Genomic DNA, 16,167 nt, shown 5'->3' with positions numbered 1-16,167 from the left:
TTTATATCCATTTTCTATTCTGCGTTTAAACACTATTTTTATTACAAAAGATTGTGCTTCTTCGCACTGTTTATGATATTACTTATAAACCACTACAAGTACATAAACTGGTATTAGAGTATAAGACGTAAATAAAGATTCTAGCATTTACTACGAGCATTCTATTATAAATTATACTCAGTACTTTGTATCAAACACCGAATCATTAATATGAGGTAATACATATTTACATAAAAGGCAAAATTCTCTTGTTTTGTATGGAGATTTTAACAATTTAATGTTGGAGGCTGTAAAATGACCTTTAGTTTCTTGCATTTACGTCCTTGGTCTCCTGTGGATAGTTGTCGCATTGGCACTTATACAACATCGTATTTGTATACAGTAAAGTGTGATCGAAAACAAATGCATATATCACTTCCAGACCAAATGACAGTTTATGAACCTTTTGGTCAAACTATGTAGAAATGTAGAAGTGTTTATGTAGTATTTCATTATTACGTTAAATATTTATGAGTGACACCGGTAATATGTTCATCAATAAAACTATATCTAACCGATTGTTAGCTGAGTCAGACAAAAATGATCTTAAGAAAAAATTTAGGACGGAATTACTTTTTCAAGTTACTACAAGAGGGGCGAAAGATGCCAGTGAACCAGTCAAACTCATACAGTGAAAATAAACTAACAACGACATGGCTAAAAATGAAAAAGACAAACAGACAAATGATAATACACAAGAAACAACATACTAAACTAAAGACTGAGCAACACGAACCCGACCACAAACTAGGGTGGTGCTCCCAAGTGCTTCGGAAGAGTCAACAGATCCTGCTCCACATCTGGCACCCGTCGTGTTGCTCATGTTATTACAAACCCGGTTAATAGTCTAATTCGTTAGGCCACGTTCATGAAAAGGGAAGGGGATTGTAGTTACGACGTAAGAAACATATGACGAATTGCGTAATGACATTATTTTCTCAATTAATTATCCAGTCACACTAAACACGAATTTACTTTTATTTGTATCACAAGCTCTAAATGTAGACCAAAATATAGATATTTTTGGTAAAGTACAAACATTCCTACTTAAGTGCAAGAGATTTACAAGTTAAATTGTTATTCACTATTCTCACTGAGTTGCATTTCATCTAAACATATGTGTAGTATTTCAGTGTAGTTTTTTTTCTTTTTTTTACTTTTTTTTCTTCTTTTGTAGTATTTATTTTCATTATTTTAAAATTAGGTTTTTTTCTCCTTTCTTTTTTTGTTATATAGTTACTTAGTTTATTCTTGTTCCATATCATAGTAACATTGCATGCTATATCTATGTAATTATAGTTAACTGAAGTTGGTATTTCAAGGAAACGGATTAATATAAGCTATATACATGTATAGCTTGTTTCCGAATCCTATTATTATTGTGTATTTTGTATGATGATATATTTGTATTGATGATGAATAAATATGTTTAAACTAAACATATCCGATATCACAAGTGAAACGGTTATTCTATACATTTTGTATATTGCAGACACGTCCATTATAGATTTTGTTCAGCAGTACAATGAAAAAATGCATTCACTAATGATAAAAACTGTTCATTAAAGGATTGTTTGAGCAATTTTGTTCCTTTGTCGACATGTGTTGGTTCATAATTAAAAAAAAACCAAATATTCGGATTCAAATAAATTCCAACAATAACAAGTACGACTTTTATAAATATAAGGCTGCATACAAATTCAAAATTTAAACTAAAAGAATATAACGAGAACTAAAACATACATTGAAAGATTGAAACAGACGGACAGGTCTTGTTTAAATTTTGTATATTTATAATCGTGACTATCTTAACTTTTCAAATTTAAAAACCTAAACGTTGATTTACGTATCTGATTCAATAGCATGTTATAAAATTTGTTCCAAATGTCATGTTCCAGATAAAATGTAAGTAATTTTGATTATAAAAATTGTATGCAAAAGATTGCAAAGAATTTAAAATCCTTTGAATAACAAAATGACATAAAAAAAATACTAACAAGTGGATAAAAGAATATTGAACAGACTACAAAACAACATGGAAAAAATCTTTGAAACAATAAAAATATTAATAGGAAACATATTGTTATTGAAATATTGTCTTTCGCTTCCAACTCTGTAAAGAACATTTTCAAAAATGAAAAAGGAATAGACGTTAGTTGAAAAAGGTCGGACTGGCTGGCTAAATATCCCAATTTATCTTCTTTTGTCCAAATACGAAGAACAATACAAAAATGTTTACAATAGCTTAATGTTCTACACTTTTTGAGGAGTAGATACATTAATCGTATTTTTAAAACGACATGATTTCATATCAGCACTTAAGTAGTTTGGGTGTGTTATTTTCTGATATGATCGTTATTGTTATTTCGGCTTGTTTTTGTGTTCCACTGATCAACGATTTAAATGTTAAGAAACTTGTTGAAGGCCGTACGATAACCTATAGTAGTTAACGTCTATGTCTGTGTTTGGTGGAGAGTTGTCTAATCGGTAGTCAAACCACATCATCTTATTTTTATAGTTTACGCTGCCACTTATTCATCGGAATTGTATAATTCACATGTTTTTCGTCACGACCATCTTCAGTGGTTACAAGTATTTTTATTCACACCTTATGTTATCTCCTTGTTTTTTTCCTTGGTGAGTTTGGTCGTTTATGGCAGTAATGTTTATTCGTACAGTTTTATATTTTTACATTTGGAACATCATTAGAGCTTGACGTACTATAAAAGATTCTTATTTCAATATTGGTCTCTTGATTAATTTTGTATTTTCTTTTGTTGGGTATTTGTTTCATTGACGTATGACACTTTTTCACAATTCATTGACACCACTTGTATTCGTCCACATCATTGAAACTTCAAAACTGACTATAACATAATCGCCATGATTATTTTTAACTTATATTTGTCATAGTACCACATGTATATTTAAAAAACACGAGATTATCAGCAAAATACAAAGGGAACAAACACAATTAGAAATAAAGACCGGGCGAATAAAACGCATAACTTCCGGTAGAGTATGCAGTTCACTTACTTAGTAACGGCAGTTGTCATTTTCTAATGATGAAATCATCCAGTAAATTTCAAACAAGATGTTACACTAAAGATTGCAGTTGAAATATTTTGCGATTACAAATAATAATTATTAAATGATATTTTTATAGCGTTTTACACAAGTTTAAGAACATAACTGCAATGGGAATTTGTAAGGAATGTGATTCACAGCATACATTTCTTAACATTTTCGTTAATTAATTTAGAAAAGTATTAAAGAATCATACAGATGCAGTTACATTAGACAGTGTTGACCTTAGACAATGTTGCTATATGAACCCTCAATGTTTTTATCTTCATCATTGGCTTTCCTTTTTTTTGTTTTGCAATTTAGAGGTTTAAGATATGCACGTTGGACACACGAAACTTACAAAGTGAACATTGACCGTAAAGACAAACGAAATATGGAACAAATTTTGTTTGCCGTTACCGACAGCGACTTGACATATTTAAAAGGGATGCAACCTGTGATATAAAACCATTACCAAGGTGATAAAAGTTTATAATGACGTTCTTCTGGACCTAATTCTAATGATATTTAACTTGTATTTGTTAAACAAAGTGATGATAGGTCACTAACATTCATTAAAAATGAAAGTTCATCATGTGCGTACTAGGGAAACTCCTGGTAAAATATATTGACGTAGGATAAAAACTAAAATGTCAAACGAAAAATATTAACTTTTTATTGATACATAATGCATGTTAAAAATAAATAATCACAAAAGGCTATATAAATATGACGAAAAGTCGATGATAGTATACGTCAATGAGAAAGCAACTTATCAACACAAAAACATAACTACTGCCATATAGTGGTCAACATAATTATGACCTCCAACAATCTACAGATGTCAAGCTCTTCATCGCCCTGAGTAAAAAAATTGAATAGAAGACTAGTATTACAGAACCAAAATAAAGAAATAGAACATAACAAAAATATGTCATTTGTCAAGAACGTCAACTATACGCAAAACATAGTCCATTTATAAAAAAACGAGTTTCTACATGTTATAGCCAATAGTTTAAAAAAATGTTATCAAGTTAGTGTTTTCACAAAAAAATGTTGAAAACAAATATTAAAAGGATGAATTCCGACTACATATGGATGTCTGGTGTCCGAAACCATTATCAGTGATCATGCTTTGATTCAAACGTTTTTTTATAGTGTTCCAATTGATCTTTAAGTATTAAAAAGGATAGGGGAAACTCCAAATATTCATCAATAATAATTTATCAATTTTGATCGTCCAAAGAGTTCTTTTTCTTCTGGATAAACCTTCATCATGAACGCTATAAATCAAAATAATTTGACACTTAACTGATATATATATATATATGTAAAAATTTGAGGAGCTACAGAATGTAAAAAGCAAATGGCATTTTATTTTGCTTGTCTGCAAAAAACCCCAGCATATTGGGTGTTTAGTGCTTTGTCTTCGTTCCTAACACCTTTCATGTTTTACTTGATTATGCGACATTTCCGTATACAGACAACGTGACACACACTCATTGTTTAGAACTAGCACTGATACATTCTTTTAAATGTTCATTAATATTTTTAGTTTTCATTTTCATTTTCCCAAAAATATTGCTCAGTCGATGTTAAAGTCAAATTTTGAAATTAAAGTCTAAATTTAAAAAAATGATTTTCATAAGAACAAAATTTGTATTCGAAATGCTTATCTTAATATAGGTGTATCCGCATTGTAGGTACATGCATGGTCATGTTTACTTCGCCTGTTCTCTTTGTAACAAGAATTCCCAAAGTTAAAATTGAAATTTAAAACTCATGGCTTCGATTGATTTTAAAAATCTTTTATAAAGATACCTTCACAATATTGTCTTACTCAAATCTGTGTCATTAGTAAAAAACGAGACTGAAAAAAAAGTATACCTTTATTCTTTATTCGCTTTTGCAAAATAATACAATTGAGCTTTTACATAGGAAATAATCAATTATTGAAGAACTGTCTGTAAATGGCTAATATGTTGAGAAAATGAAATCATGACCTTATTCAGAGGAATAAAAAAATCGTTTTACATAGACAATATTTTTCGATCCTTGCAGTACATCAGAAATCAACTAAACAGCAATTATATATCAACAGGAAAGACAATATTTTACTGTTCTATCAAGCTCTTTAATAATTCAGTTTTCTATCACATACCAATGTTTGGTTAAATTCTGATAGGACACTTTTAAAAATAGTGACAGATATTGTTTCACACAATCTATAAACTTCACAGTTTGAAATATAGAACGTGATAATTCCATTTTTTTTCTTTGACGCAACCTTTGATTCTGACCTTTTAAAAAGGTGTATGAAAATAAATGTAACATAAAATGAAAAAACAAAAATAAAATATATTCAGCATTGTTAAAATTATTTGCTTCATTTGAAAGGAAATCTTTCACTTACAGTCTTATTTGAAAGGAAATATTCCTCATATGTCCAAAAGATTTCATCCAACAAAGTATCGCATGTGTCTTTTATCGTATTGCTCACTGTCTGCAGAATTGTCTCTTTTCCCAACAAAGTATCGCATTCGTTTTTCCAGATCATTGTTTTGTTCTTTATCTTGATCCCGTTTTCCAACAAAATATCTCATTCGTTTGTGGAATGCATTACCATTTATAAAGTCATCTGATGGTCGTTTTCCTACAAAATATCGAAGTCGAGACCGTTTTTCAACTTCATCCTCTGGATCATTTTCCTCTATTCCATCTCTTTTGCCAAGAAAATATCGTCGTTTTCCTAAAAAGTACCTCCTTTTCCCTACGAAATAACGCATTCTTTTCTCCAAATTTTCATCTTGTGAGGGAACAGCTTCGTCGCCATCTCTCTTTCCAACAAAATAACGGAGACGTGACCTTTTGCCAACAAAATATCTCATCCTTTTTTCAACTTCGTCGTTGTCATCCAATACATTCGTTTGATCTCCATCTGCTCTTTTACCAACAAAATATCTCATTCTTTTTTCTGCTGTAGGTAAAATATCACTTGCTGTTCGGAAATCATCTACCCTTTTCCCTATGAAATGTCTGAGTCGTTTTTGAAGTTCTTCGTAAGGAATATATCGTTTTGTGCGAACACTATCTTCTGGTGATAAATCTATTTCGGCATTTCGCTTGTCTCTGCTTTCGTCTAAGGCTGCTTGTGACTTCTGTTTATTTTGCAGAGATTCCAGTGCTTCCGTGGTTTGAATTGTCAGTATTACGAAACTCGAAAGAAGAAAACATAGTCTTTTGATAGTCAATTTATATCCAGAATTCATATCTTTAAATGAAAATGAAATCCTAAAAAAATGTCACAAAACTATAAAGCAATAAACTGCAACTGTTCTTTCTACTTTTCGTTCTCGCTGTTATGTTAATTTTCGTTCGCTTACATGATCAGGTATGGCTTATTCCTAGAAATTCACACTACTCGTTTATAGTTTCATCTATGCCTCTTTACGATCGAACTGACATTTTATGGCATTGAAATTGTGTAGGATTCATCAATACCAATACTGTCAATCAAACGATGATCACACCTTTTCAATCTAGCATATTGTAATTTGAAAGCTTGGAAAGAAATTTTCTGATAGGCTATATCTTATCTAACACACCCATTTATCATTGTAAAATACTCCTACGAGCGAGCAATATGAATAATATCCAAAGGATCTGCTGTTTATTTTTTTCTTATTCAATTGAGAAATCATTCAATTTATCTTAATATGTTACAGTAGTTAATATAATTTGATTATTGCGTATAGTTATATTCTAATAAATAGAACGCATGCATTACACTATATGATAATTGATTGTATTGATAAGTACGAGTACTGATTATTGTGAATTGTCGGTTGCTTTTGAGACAATGCTTAGACTATTGGAATTTCACATAATCTCGTTAAAAATTGTGTTGAGATGAAAAATGTGCGAGCAGCCGTCGAAAAGCGTATATAAATCATAAAGTAACCATTTTTATACGTAAAAATCCTACGTTTGCTAATAAAAATACATGCTAATGAATGCTTATTTTGATTTTATGTTTACACAACGAAATAACAACAAACGAGTATTGTATATTTATTATAATTATTCAGTTATACTAGGGTCACTAGAGTAAAACAAACCCACAATAACCTTACTGTGAATGAGTTGAAGTTTTTGATAAAAAGAATTTTTTTAAACACTATTTTCAATATTAGATTTGTAGCTTTTTATAATATTTATAATTTTTTTTCATTAATTCTATTCTAGACCGCCTGAATATAGCACCCGTGTATGTCCATATTCGCACATTAAATTTGAAGGAATAGGATGACGAACAAGAAATTAACACATAGTAAACACAATGTACGAACAAACCAATCCGTGGGCAATTTTATTTTTCTCATGGCCTTAAAAATTTTGTTTGATTAACAAAACAAAAAAGATAAGCAATTTTTATTGTGAAAATAAGAAAAGTGCTGTAGCCCTTTTAAAATTCCAAAACAATGGAGGCATGGTAAACGCCATTAAGAAAGGTACCTAGAAGACAAGACGGTTAAATATAGTATGATAGTCACCATGCATCAGCAATCCCCCATAAATGTACGACTGGTATTAAATGTCATAATTAAAGTGATAGAAAAACTAAAAAAACATAACGTCGAAATTCTATGAAATACTCTTGTGCACCATCACCTATTAAAACGTTCTAAATATTTATAGCCAGACGAAAAGAAAAGGTGTTATACTGTAATAGATGTACATAAATAAGTCTTTGAATCGTTTATTTTATTAATTTAGTAATTGGTTAAGACAATCTAACAAGACTCGAACCTCGGTGCGTAATTCTTGATCAAAGAAGTTATATCATTTTTTTAAATATTCGAATAAGAGTAGAATATCAATCATAATAGCACCTCGCGGTGACATGGTGATTTCTTTTTCTACCGGAACGGTGTGTTGAAATAATAGATCTACAATGGTCTTACGGTTTAAAACTAAATGTGTTTTTGTAATGCTTTGTATGTGCTTGTTATCGATCTGGTGAGTAAATCCCTTTTCTACTGATTTTTATAATTTGTTCTTATGCCGTTCTATTACACCACTGATCTAGGATCAGGCTAGGTTTTAACATGTTTGCTGGTGCTTAAGGTAACACGATACCGAATGACGTTACGCCACGAGTTATCGTTCCTGACGTTATCGAATAACGTTCACACATTCAAGCCAATGCATCAGGTTTTGCAATCACTAAGTGATAACATTATGAAAAATATTGGGTATTTATGTGACATTTTTAATGGTTGGATACTTGATGGAGTAAAGGAAAATAGTGCCGGAACGGAAACGATTACTGTAGGGAGTTTGACTAATGTCCTGACAACCTGACAATGTCCTGACAGAAATGAAAATGCTAAATACTTTTTTTATTATTGGAAGTATAAACTTGAAATTTGGAACCAAGCAAGATGAGAACCTCACCAAATTGACTTTGAAACTTCTTATATCCTGACAGCTATGAACCAACGATTTTTTTTTTATTATTAACAGGATAGACAAACTCAATACCATGGCAGATTAAAACATTTAATACAATGAACCAAGAAAAAAAAAGATAACTTGACCTGACCATCTTCATCTTTCCCGTGACTAATGTCCTGACCGATGTAAATTGTTTATAACTTTTTGTTCTTTGAAGGATCGACTTCAAATTTGATGTCAAGGAAGATTCTGACATAAAATATAGAGATATAAGAAACGGATCATTTAAAAAATAATAATCAAAGAGTTAGAAAACTTGACCTTACCAACATCTACTCTGCCCAGACTTATGGCCTGACCGATGAAGAAAATGTTAATAATTTTTTTTGTTACTGCTTATTGTTAATCTTTAAAAATGTATTGCTTTACTTTTAAATATTCTGTTTCTTTAAGATTAAGCATCTGAACGATTTATCTACATATAATAGACTGAGCTTTATCACAAGTCTTTATTCTTGGTATATGTTTGCAATAAATACTTTTTCATGATGAACGCCGTATTCCCATGAAATTTTGTTTTGAAAGTAGAAATCTAATCTATAGAAACTTAGGATGATGTGTAAAAACACTGGGTAGGTACATCTAATAATTCATGTTAAAATGGTCGTCAAACAAACCGCTCGGGCAAAATGGAAAAAAGGAAATGTATCTGGATGAGAATACGGATAGAATTAGGCGATAATGCACAATACAAGCAGACTTTGCAACTCAAACAAAAATAGTTTGTTTGTATGGATTATTAAAAAAGAGGTTTACTTGGTTATTTTGCCGAATATCTTTCTCTATGTTCCAGTATAAAAAGTATCTGAAATTCATTGTTCTGTACAGAGTAAATCAGATATAGTCTCGGAAATATTTTGAAAATAAAGTGCTAGATTTGTAATCCTATAGACCAAGTCTACACGGGAAGAGTACACGGGATAGACAGCAACATCGGAATGAAGCTTGAAAAAGTTAACGTAGACGGAAAAATACATGGGAACTTAAATTGGCAAAAATAAAATGAAAAAAGCAGGTCCCGTTACAGTCTGATTAAAGCCATCCCCACGTTGCCACAAAAACTGGAAGCAACCAAAAAATCCATAGCCCCCGACCTCCCCCCTCCCCCTCAAATGGTTGCTGCCTTATCGTCGGGAAAAGCCCGAGGAGTTTTACAGTATCAGAAGAAGTTTTTAGAACAAGCATGCAACTTCCATGTAGATCTATATATATGTAAAAAAGAACTATGCATTTTTTATGTGGATAAATATACTATATAAAAAAACATATACATGTATGTATATTGTAATACTAGTATAAAATGTATTAGTATGAGCTGTAGAAACACGATGGAAAGCGAGACTCGCCGAGCTTTCCACATGTTTCGTAGCGAGTGTAAAAACCTTTTATAATTCTGACAATGTATATTGCACATGATTTTATATTTTATTTATATACTACAATTTACACCCCAAGGCTTAGGGTGAATAGGGATAAACATATGGTCACTTGGTCTTCTTCCGACCGGGAGTAAAATGCTTCCAAAGTGAGGCGTCCATTTGGCTGTGCGGGAGGTCACTATCATTTATTGTTTACTGCGTCTTGAACATGCATTAAATATTTGGCACTAGACGTAAAGTTACCAGCAATCAATCCTACAATTCAAAATCGCCACTTGAAACTAATAGAGCACGCAACATTATATTGTTTCACCCGTGTAAATTCGACCGTCAATCCCACACTTGATAGTCTTTTTGCTTCAGGTTTAAATTGTGTACCTGTTTTTAAAGATGCGCATATCGTCTGGATTTTCATATTATTTTTTTTGTTCATGACAGGTTGCTTGATTAGGCATTTTGATAAATTATGAAGGCCCGCAGAGTACAGACTCCGGTAACATCTCCTACATGTGGAATTTCAAGCTTGAGCTTTAATGTTTCGCAGTTTTTTTAACTTACAACGAATGCATATGATGATCTCAAGATTTGTTTTATAAAATAATTTTCCACAAATGACAGACTGTTGAACTAATAGTGAAATTTTGCATACAGTTTGCAATGTTTGTCCGACTTGCTGAGCAAGCAACTCACACATTTACACCACGCAAAGTACACTATACTAATGTACGTAGCAATTCAAGAATATAAGTTTTGAATTTTTCTTTCAGTTTTGTTATTTTATTTTTTAAGCATGAACTATTTGCCACTGAACGTTAAACAACCATCAAAAACAGAGCAATTATATCACTGTTAACTGAATCAATTTTTTAAAGTACTATTTTTCTGCATGGATGAAGCAATGACACCACCATTGTCATAAAGGATGGAGTTAAAAACTCAGTAATTCAAATGAATCACACGTAAAAAGTGTAAAAATCAGACGAGATTAATGTTAAATTCATGTTAGTGAAATTTCTATGTGCAGGACGAAATAAATAATCAGTAGAATCTCATATCACTAGGAAATTTACGGAAACATGACAGGGTAAACGAAAATAAAATAAACACCCTTCAGATCCCGACATATTTTGTGATTTCCATTTCTCATATCTCTGAGGAGAATAACGTTACATTCTGTATTCAATAACGTCACACGTTTTCGGTCAAATTCTAAGGGTATCAATCAATTTTGAAGCCATTTATCTCAAAAACAAGGATGGTGACATATGATTTTCTATACATGTATGAATTCAGTTTGTAATTTTGAATATTATGTTAGTTTTTTGTTGTTCTCCGTATATGAGAACATAGCCATCCATTGGAAAATCTAAAAAGGTTAGCCGAAAAACAGGCATTTCCCCTATATACCTAAGTAAATTTGTCGCCCAAATCGACGTTTTCCAATAAAAATACCAAGAAAACAAAAATGGTGACACCCATTTTTTATTACATATTTCGATGTAACTCGGTGCAAAGAACGCGTATGCCAAAAAGTTTGGAAATCGGGAGATATGCCATTCGGTATCGTGTTACCTTAACTCGCCGCAATCGGTATGTTCTGTCACAAGACAGGGGCCTGTAATTCTGTGGTTGTCTTGTGTTGATGTATATCATATTTGTTTTTTGGTTTATTGATTTAGTACTTAAATTAAGTTGTTAGTTTTCTCTTTTGAAATAATTTATATTTTTTGAAGGTCGTTCGGTGACCTTTATTTTTTTTTAACTTTCGTTGTCGTTTAATTTGGTCTAAGAATAGAGTTTTATTAAATTGATTCCTTGACAATCATACCACACCCTTTTTAACATTTCTTATGCTAATGTAACATTTACTATAATTTCAGTATTTGATTGGTACAGCTATTATTAGTACTTGTTTTAAATACTTGTGTACATGATTTAAATGTCTTTCTATCATATCCATCGTACTAACTAATGTTTTTACAATAAAAATAAAACCTTATTCTTTCATTAAAAAACAAAACCGAAAAGTCCTTGTAAATTTTTAGGTCTTTTACAGGTTAAAGTAAAATTGAGAAAAAAAACATGAGGAACGTGTCCAAGAAACAACAACCCGACCAAAGGACAGAAAACACTCGAACGCCACCAATGGGTCTACAACACAGCGAAAACAATTCCGCACCGGGAGGCTGGCTTCTGTATAGATCCATAAATATTTTTAACCTCTTGAACTTTTTAATATTATAAACCTATTTACTGTCTATGCTATGAGAAAAAAGTTGTTAGTCGAGGGGCCAAAAAATTAGTTTTTGTCCAAATATCCATTAAATAATGATTTTTGAAAGTACAGGCAAATGTTTGTTTCACTTAAATTCAGCGGTTTACATAGTCCAAATACTTCGAGAGAAACATCTAAAACGTCAAGGTTTTTAAACAAACGGGCCGGGTTTTTCATAGAATATTTTAATAAGATAGAACTTTAAAACTATTGTTTCTTCTTTATTACTATAATGTATCGAAGAACAATAACATATTTCAAATAAGTATAAACACTTTACAATTTTGATGAAATTTAATCATTTTTGATTTAATGCTTGGTTTTTACTGAAAAAAACTTACAGTAATTTTGTACAATATTACACTATATCAATCACTGGGTCTTCTATAAAACAGTCTTTAGAACCGAGTACAGATGACTCATAATCTTTTCAAGTATCATGTCATGCTACCTTTCAATTTTTATTTTAGAGTAAATAGTATTTTATAATTGATATACAAGATATACTTTATTTCGAGAAAACCGTTTTTTTTTTTAAATAGAAAATAATACAACCAAGGACAAGCAGTAAACAAATAAAAAAATAATAACATAAACACAAATCTTTTTTTTGAGATTGTGACACAGTGATGACTACTGTACCCATATTTGGACTATTTTACCTATTATTTCTGTTTTGTTCACGCATCATTATAAATGGTGCGACTATACTATGAGAGGATTAGCGCTAAAGAAACCAGGTTCAATCCACCGCTTTCTACTTTTGAAAATGCCTGTACTAAGTCAGGAATAATTATGACAGTTGTTGTCCATTTGTTTGATTGGTCTTATCATTTGATTTTGCCATTTGATTAGGGACTTTTCTTTTTGAATTTTTCTCGGAGTTCAGTAATTTTGTGATTTTACTTTCTACTATAAAAGAGTCCTTGTAAAAAAATACAAAACAATTACAAAAATAACACAGACTTGATTCGCAATATTCTATTTCCCTAGAAACATAAGATTTAAATTGAATGGAACGTGTAATAAAGAACGGTAACAACACTTTTTGAATGTAATGCGTCCGAAGCGCTTTTCTAGATTAACCTTCTCTAGGAACGCACGAAGCTAAACACAAGAATGCCATTGATGTACAAGAATCAAAAACAGTTGAATAGCTCAATAACCAAAAGGAACCTACAGATGAGGTTCAACATTGCCAATTATACAAAAATATACACGAATAGTTTTAGGTTATCATACAATAGCTAGGTCTTGTTAAAGGGGCCTTACGGGATGAAGGTCGAGAAATTCAGACTGCAACTGGAAAATTGGTGTTTAATTGATAGGACCAGAAACGTTGCATGACAACTGCGCTCCTAAGGACCGATTAAATGGTTGTTGCCTTAGTGCATGTACAACGATCGTCGCACTCTCTTTACACTCCCCTTTCTGACATAACGTGGCTGTGAACTTGCACAGCCGAAAGCACCCCTCTCTTCGGAAAGGGTTATGTACCGATCGGATGATGACAAATAAGTGACCATATTTCTATACTTGAGTTCCCCTCAGAGGTAAACAATTAAAAAGAAAATGTTACAGATCATGTCAATACTGACAACTGAGTTGATGATAACATCGGTGAGCTAACAAAGGGTTTTAAATAAACAATGAAATAATCTTAAATCTTTATAACGATCCTTTTGAAAAAACAATAAAAAAATATCGAAATGTGTATATAATATGCGTACAACTTCTCCATTCAAGTTACATTGTGTAAAAAGTAAACAATTATAGGTCAAAGTATGGTCTTCGTCGCATAGCCTTGGCTTGCACCGTATAAAAAGCTACAAAGAGCCAACAACAATTACTAGTGTTAAACAGGTCAAACAGGAAAACGAACGGTCTAATCTAAATGCATATATTTAGGATAATTAGTTTGGAGAAACCATTTTTTTCTTTCATAAAAACAACTTTCAAAAAGGAGACGAACTAGTGGCCCTGTCCTAATTTAAAGCATCTATTTCATGATATTTACTATTCATTGTTTTGTATATTTGTGAGGTGATAGCTAGTTCTCACCGCCATGCAATACGCATGCTGTCATTCAGACTTAGGCACGCTATAGACCGTATAATTCGGTAACAATTTACCCATTACAAACGTTTGTTCGTGACACAAAAGATTTAATGATTTCATTTCTAAATACTGCTGTTAAAAACTATATATTTTGAAAACACGGAACTGATGATATTTAAATGATTTATTAAACGTCCAGTGACATATATTTCATGCATATCTAGGACGAGCACTAAATATGTCGTTAACTAAAATTAATATATTTATATCCTATCGCGCTCTTATTATAATTCTTGCAATTTCCTCAATTCTTGATTCACCTCAAGCTTGTTTCGTAATATCTAACCTAAATGAAATAACATAAAATTATAAAAGTAGGACGAGTATGTTCTTTACAAATATGGACAAATGTCAAAATTTAGGGAAAATACACATAATCACTGGGGTAAAGCTGATGACCGTAACTGCATTCACGGTCATCCCAAGATGTCGGACGAAAAATTAGGTCAGTATTTTTATTGTCTGTTAAGGTGTTTCTACATCATTTAATTTACAAAGCATACTTTGATACGATGTAAATTTATAAAAGATTCACACGGAAGTCACAAAACTCTACCGAGGAACGTGTATAAAACGGGAATTTGGATTTGAAAAATTCGCTAGGATGACCGTAAATCGTAATCGAGATGACCGTAACAGGATTAGCGATTCATAACAAGGCTGACCGTAATTGGTTAAAAGATGACCGTAAATTGTTAAGGATGACCGTAATTTATAAAGAATGACTAAATTCAAAAGGATTACCGTCAATTGAAAGAAATATCCATATTTGTATACATTGTTTTTTTGTTGAGTTTGTCGCAATAGGGGCTCGGTTAGTTCTTTTTAACTATTTGGCGTATTTTGAGTTTATATGAAAATGATAGTAAATAGTATAATCGATGTTGTGAGTAGTTTTTGTCGAGCCTGCAACTTTAGCTAGGGCTAGGGTGAAATTTGAAGAAAAAGGCAGGACAGGATTTTGAGTAATAAAAAAAGGCAGGATGAGTTACTTGGCAAAAAAAAGCAGGATGACAATTGTTGTAAAGTTGTAAAAAAACGAATGGACTGAAAAATTAAAAGGCAGGACAGAGATTACAGCTAAAAAAAAGGAGGACAACATTTTTCATCCTAGCCCCCCCCCCCTCCCCCCACCCCCCCCCACCCCCACCCCTAAAAATCAAATGGTACCTCTTAAGGTCCTGCCATGCTTTAAAGTTTATGTACCCTTCTGTAGTCATTTTTGTACGAATGTTTTAAACATCAATTGTATCAAACTACAGATATAATGAATAATAGACAGTCCATTTTAAAAATATACTATAGGGGAAAACTTGATGCAAAGCATTATTATTTACTGTTGCCTAGCATTTGATAGAAAAAGAGTACTTTGTGGCAAATAAACCAAGATTTTTATAGAAAATAATACAAAATAAAACAGCCTTTAATTAAGAGATTTTTGTTATAAAATTTGAAACATAGATTACTCACTTGCTTTTCTATGATGTACTAGTGTTTATTTTTTACAAAAAGTTCTAACCAACCTGTAAATTTCAAAATACCTCGTGCAGAGTAACTAAAGTCGAGCACACCCTAAAAGGTGTACTTGATTTGGTCCATATTTTTATTTGTTCTAACCAATAAATTAACTTGTTTTAAGGAAATCAATGCTAGCACTGCATGCAACAATCCTATATCTATCGGTCATCAAATTGACAAATATGTTAGAACAAGGATACAGGCTGTGGATTTTCTATAAAATTTCCATATGTTTAGCATTGAAGCAACACAAGG

At 31.7% G+C, this 16,167-nt stretch overlaps 1 protein-coding gene across 1 annotated transcript; it reads right to left on the bottom strand.

Annotated features, from left to right (window-relative positions):
• Window positions 1-3,765: 3,765 nt before the first annotated feature.
• Window positions 3,766-6,583, bottom strand: LOC134685145 (protein PRQFV-amide-like). Its single transcript, XM_063544622.1, has one exon. It carries the CDS (start codon window positions 6,372-6,374, stop codon window positions 5,562-5,564), a length of 813 nt encoding a protein of 270 aa, XP_063400692.1. The 5' UTR covers window positions 6,375-6,583; the 3' UTR covers window positions 3,766-5,561.
• Between the last annotated feature and the right edge of the window lie 9,584 nt (window positions 6,584-16,167).

Source organism: Mytilus trossulus, chromosome 1 (genome assembly GCF_036588685.1).
Source record: "Mytilus trossulus isolate FHL-02 chromosome 1, PNRI_Mtr1.1.1.hap1, whole genome shotgun sequence".
Classification (NCBI taxonomy): domain Eukaryota; kingdom Metazoa; phylum Mollusca; class Bivalvia; order Mytilida; family Mytilidae; genus Mytilus; species Mytilus trossulus.
This window is presented reverse-complemented; position numbering and strand designations above follow the sequence as displayed.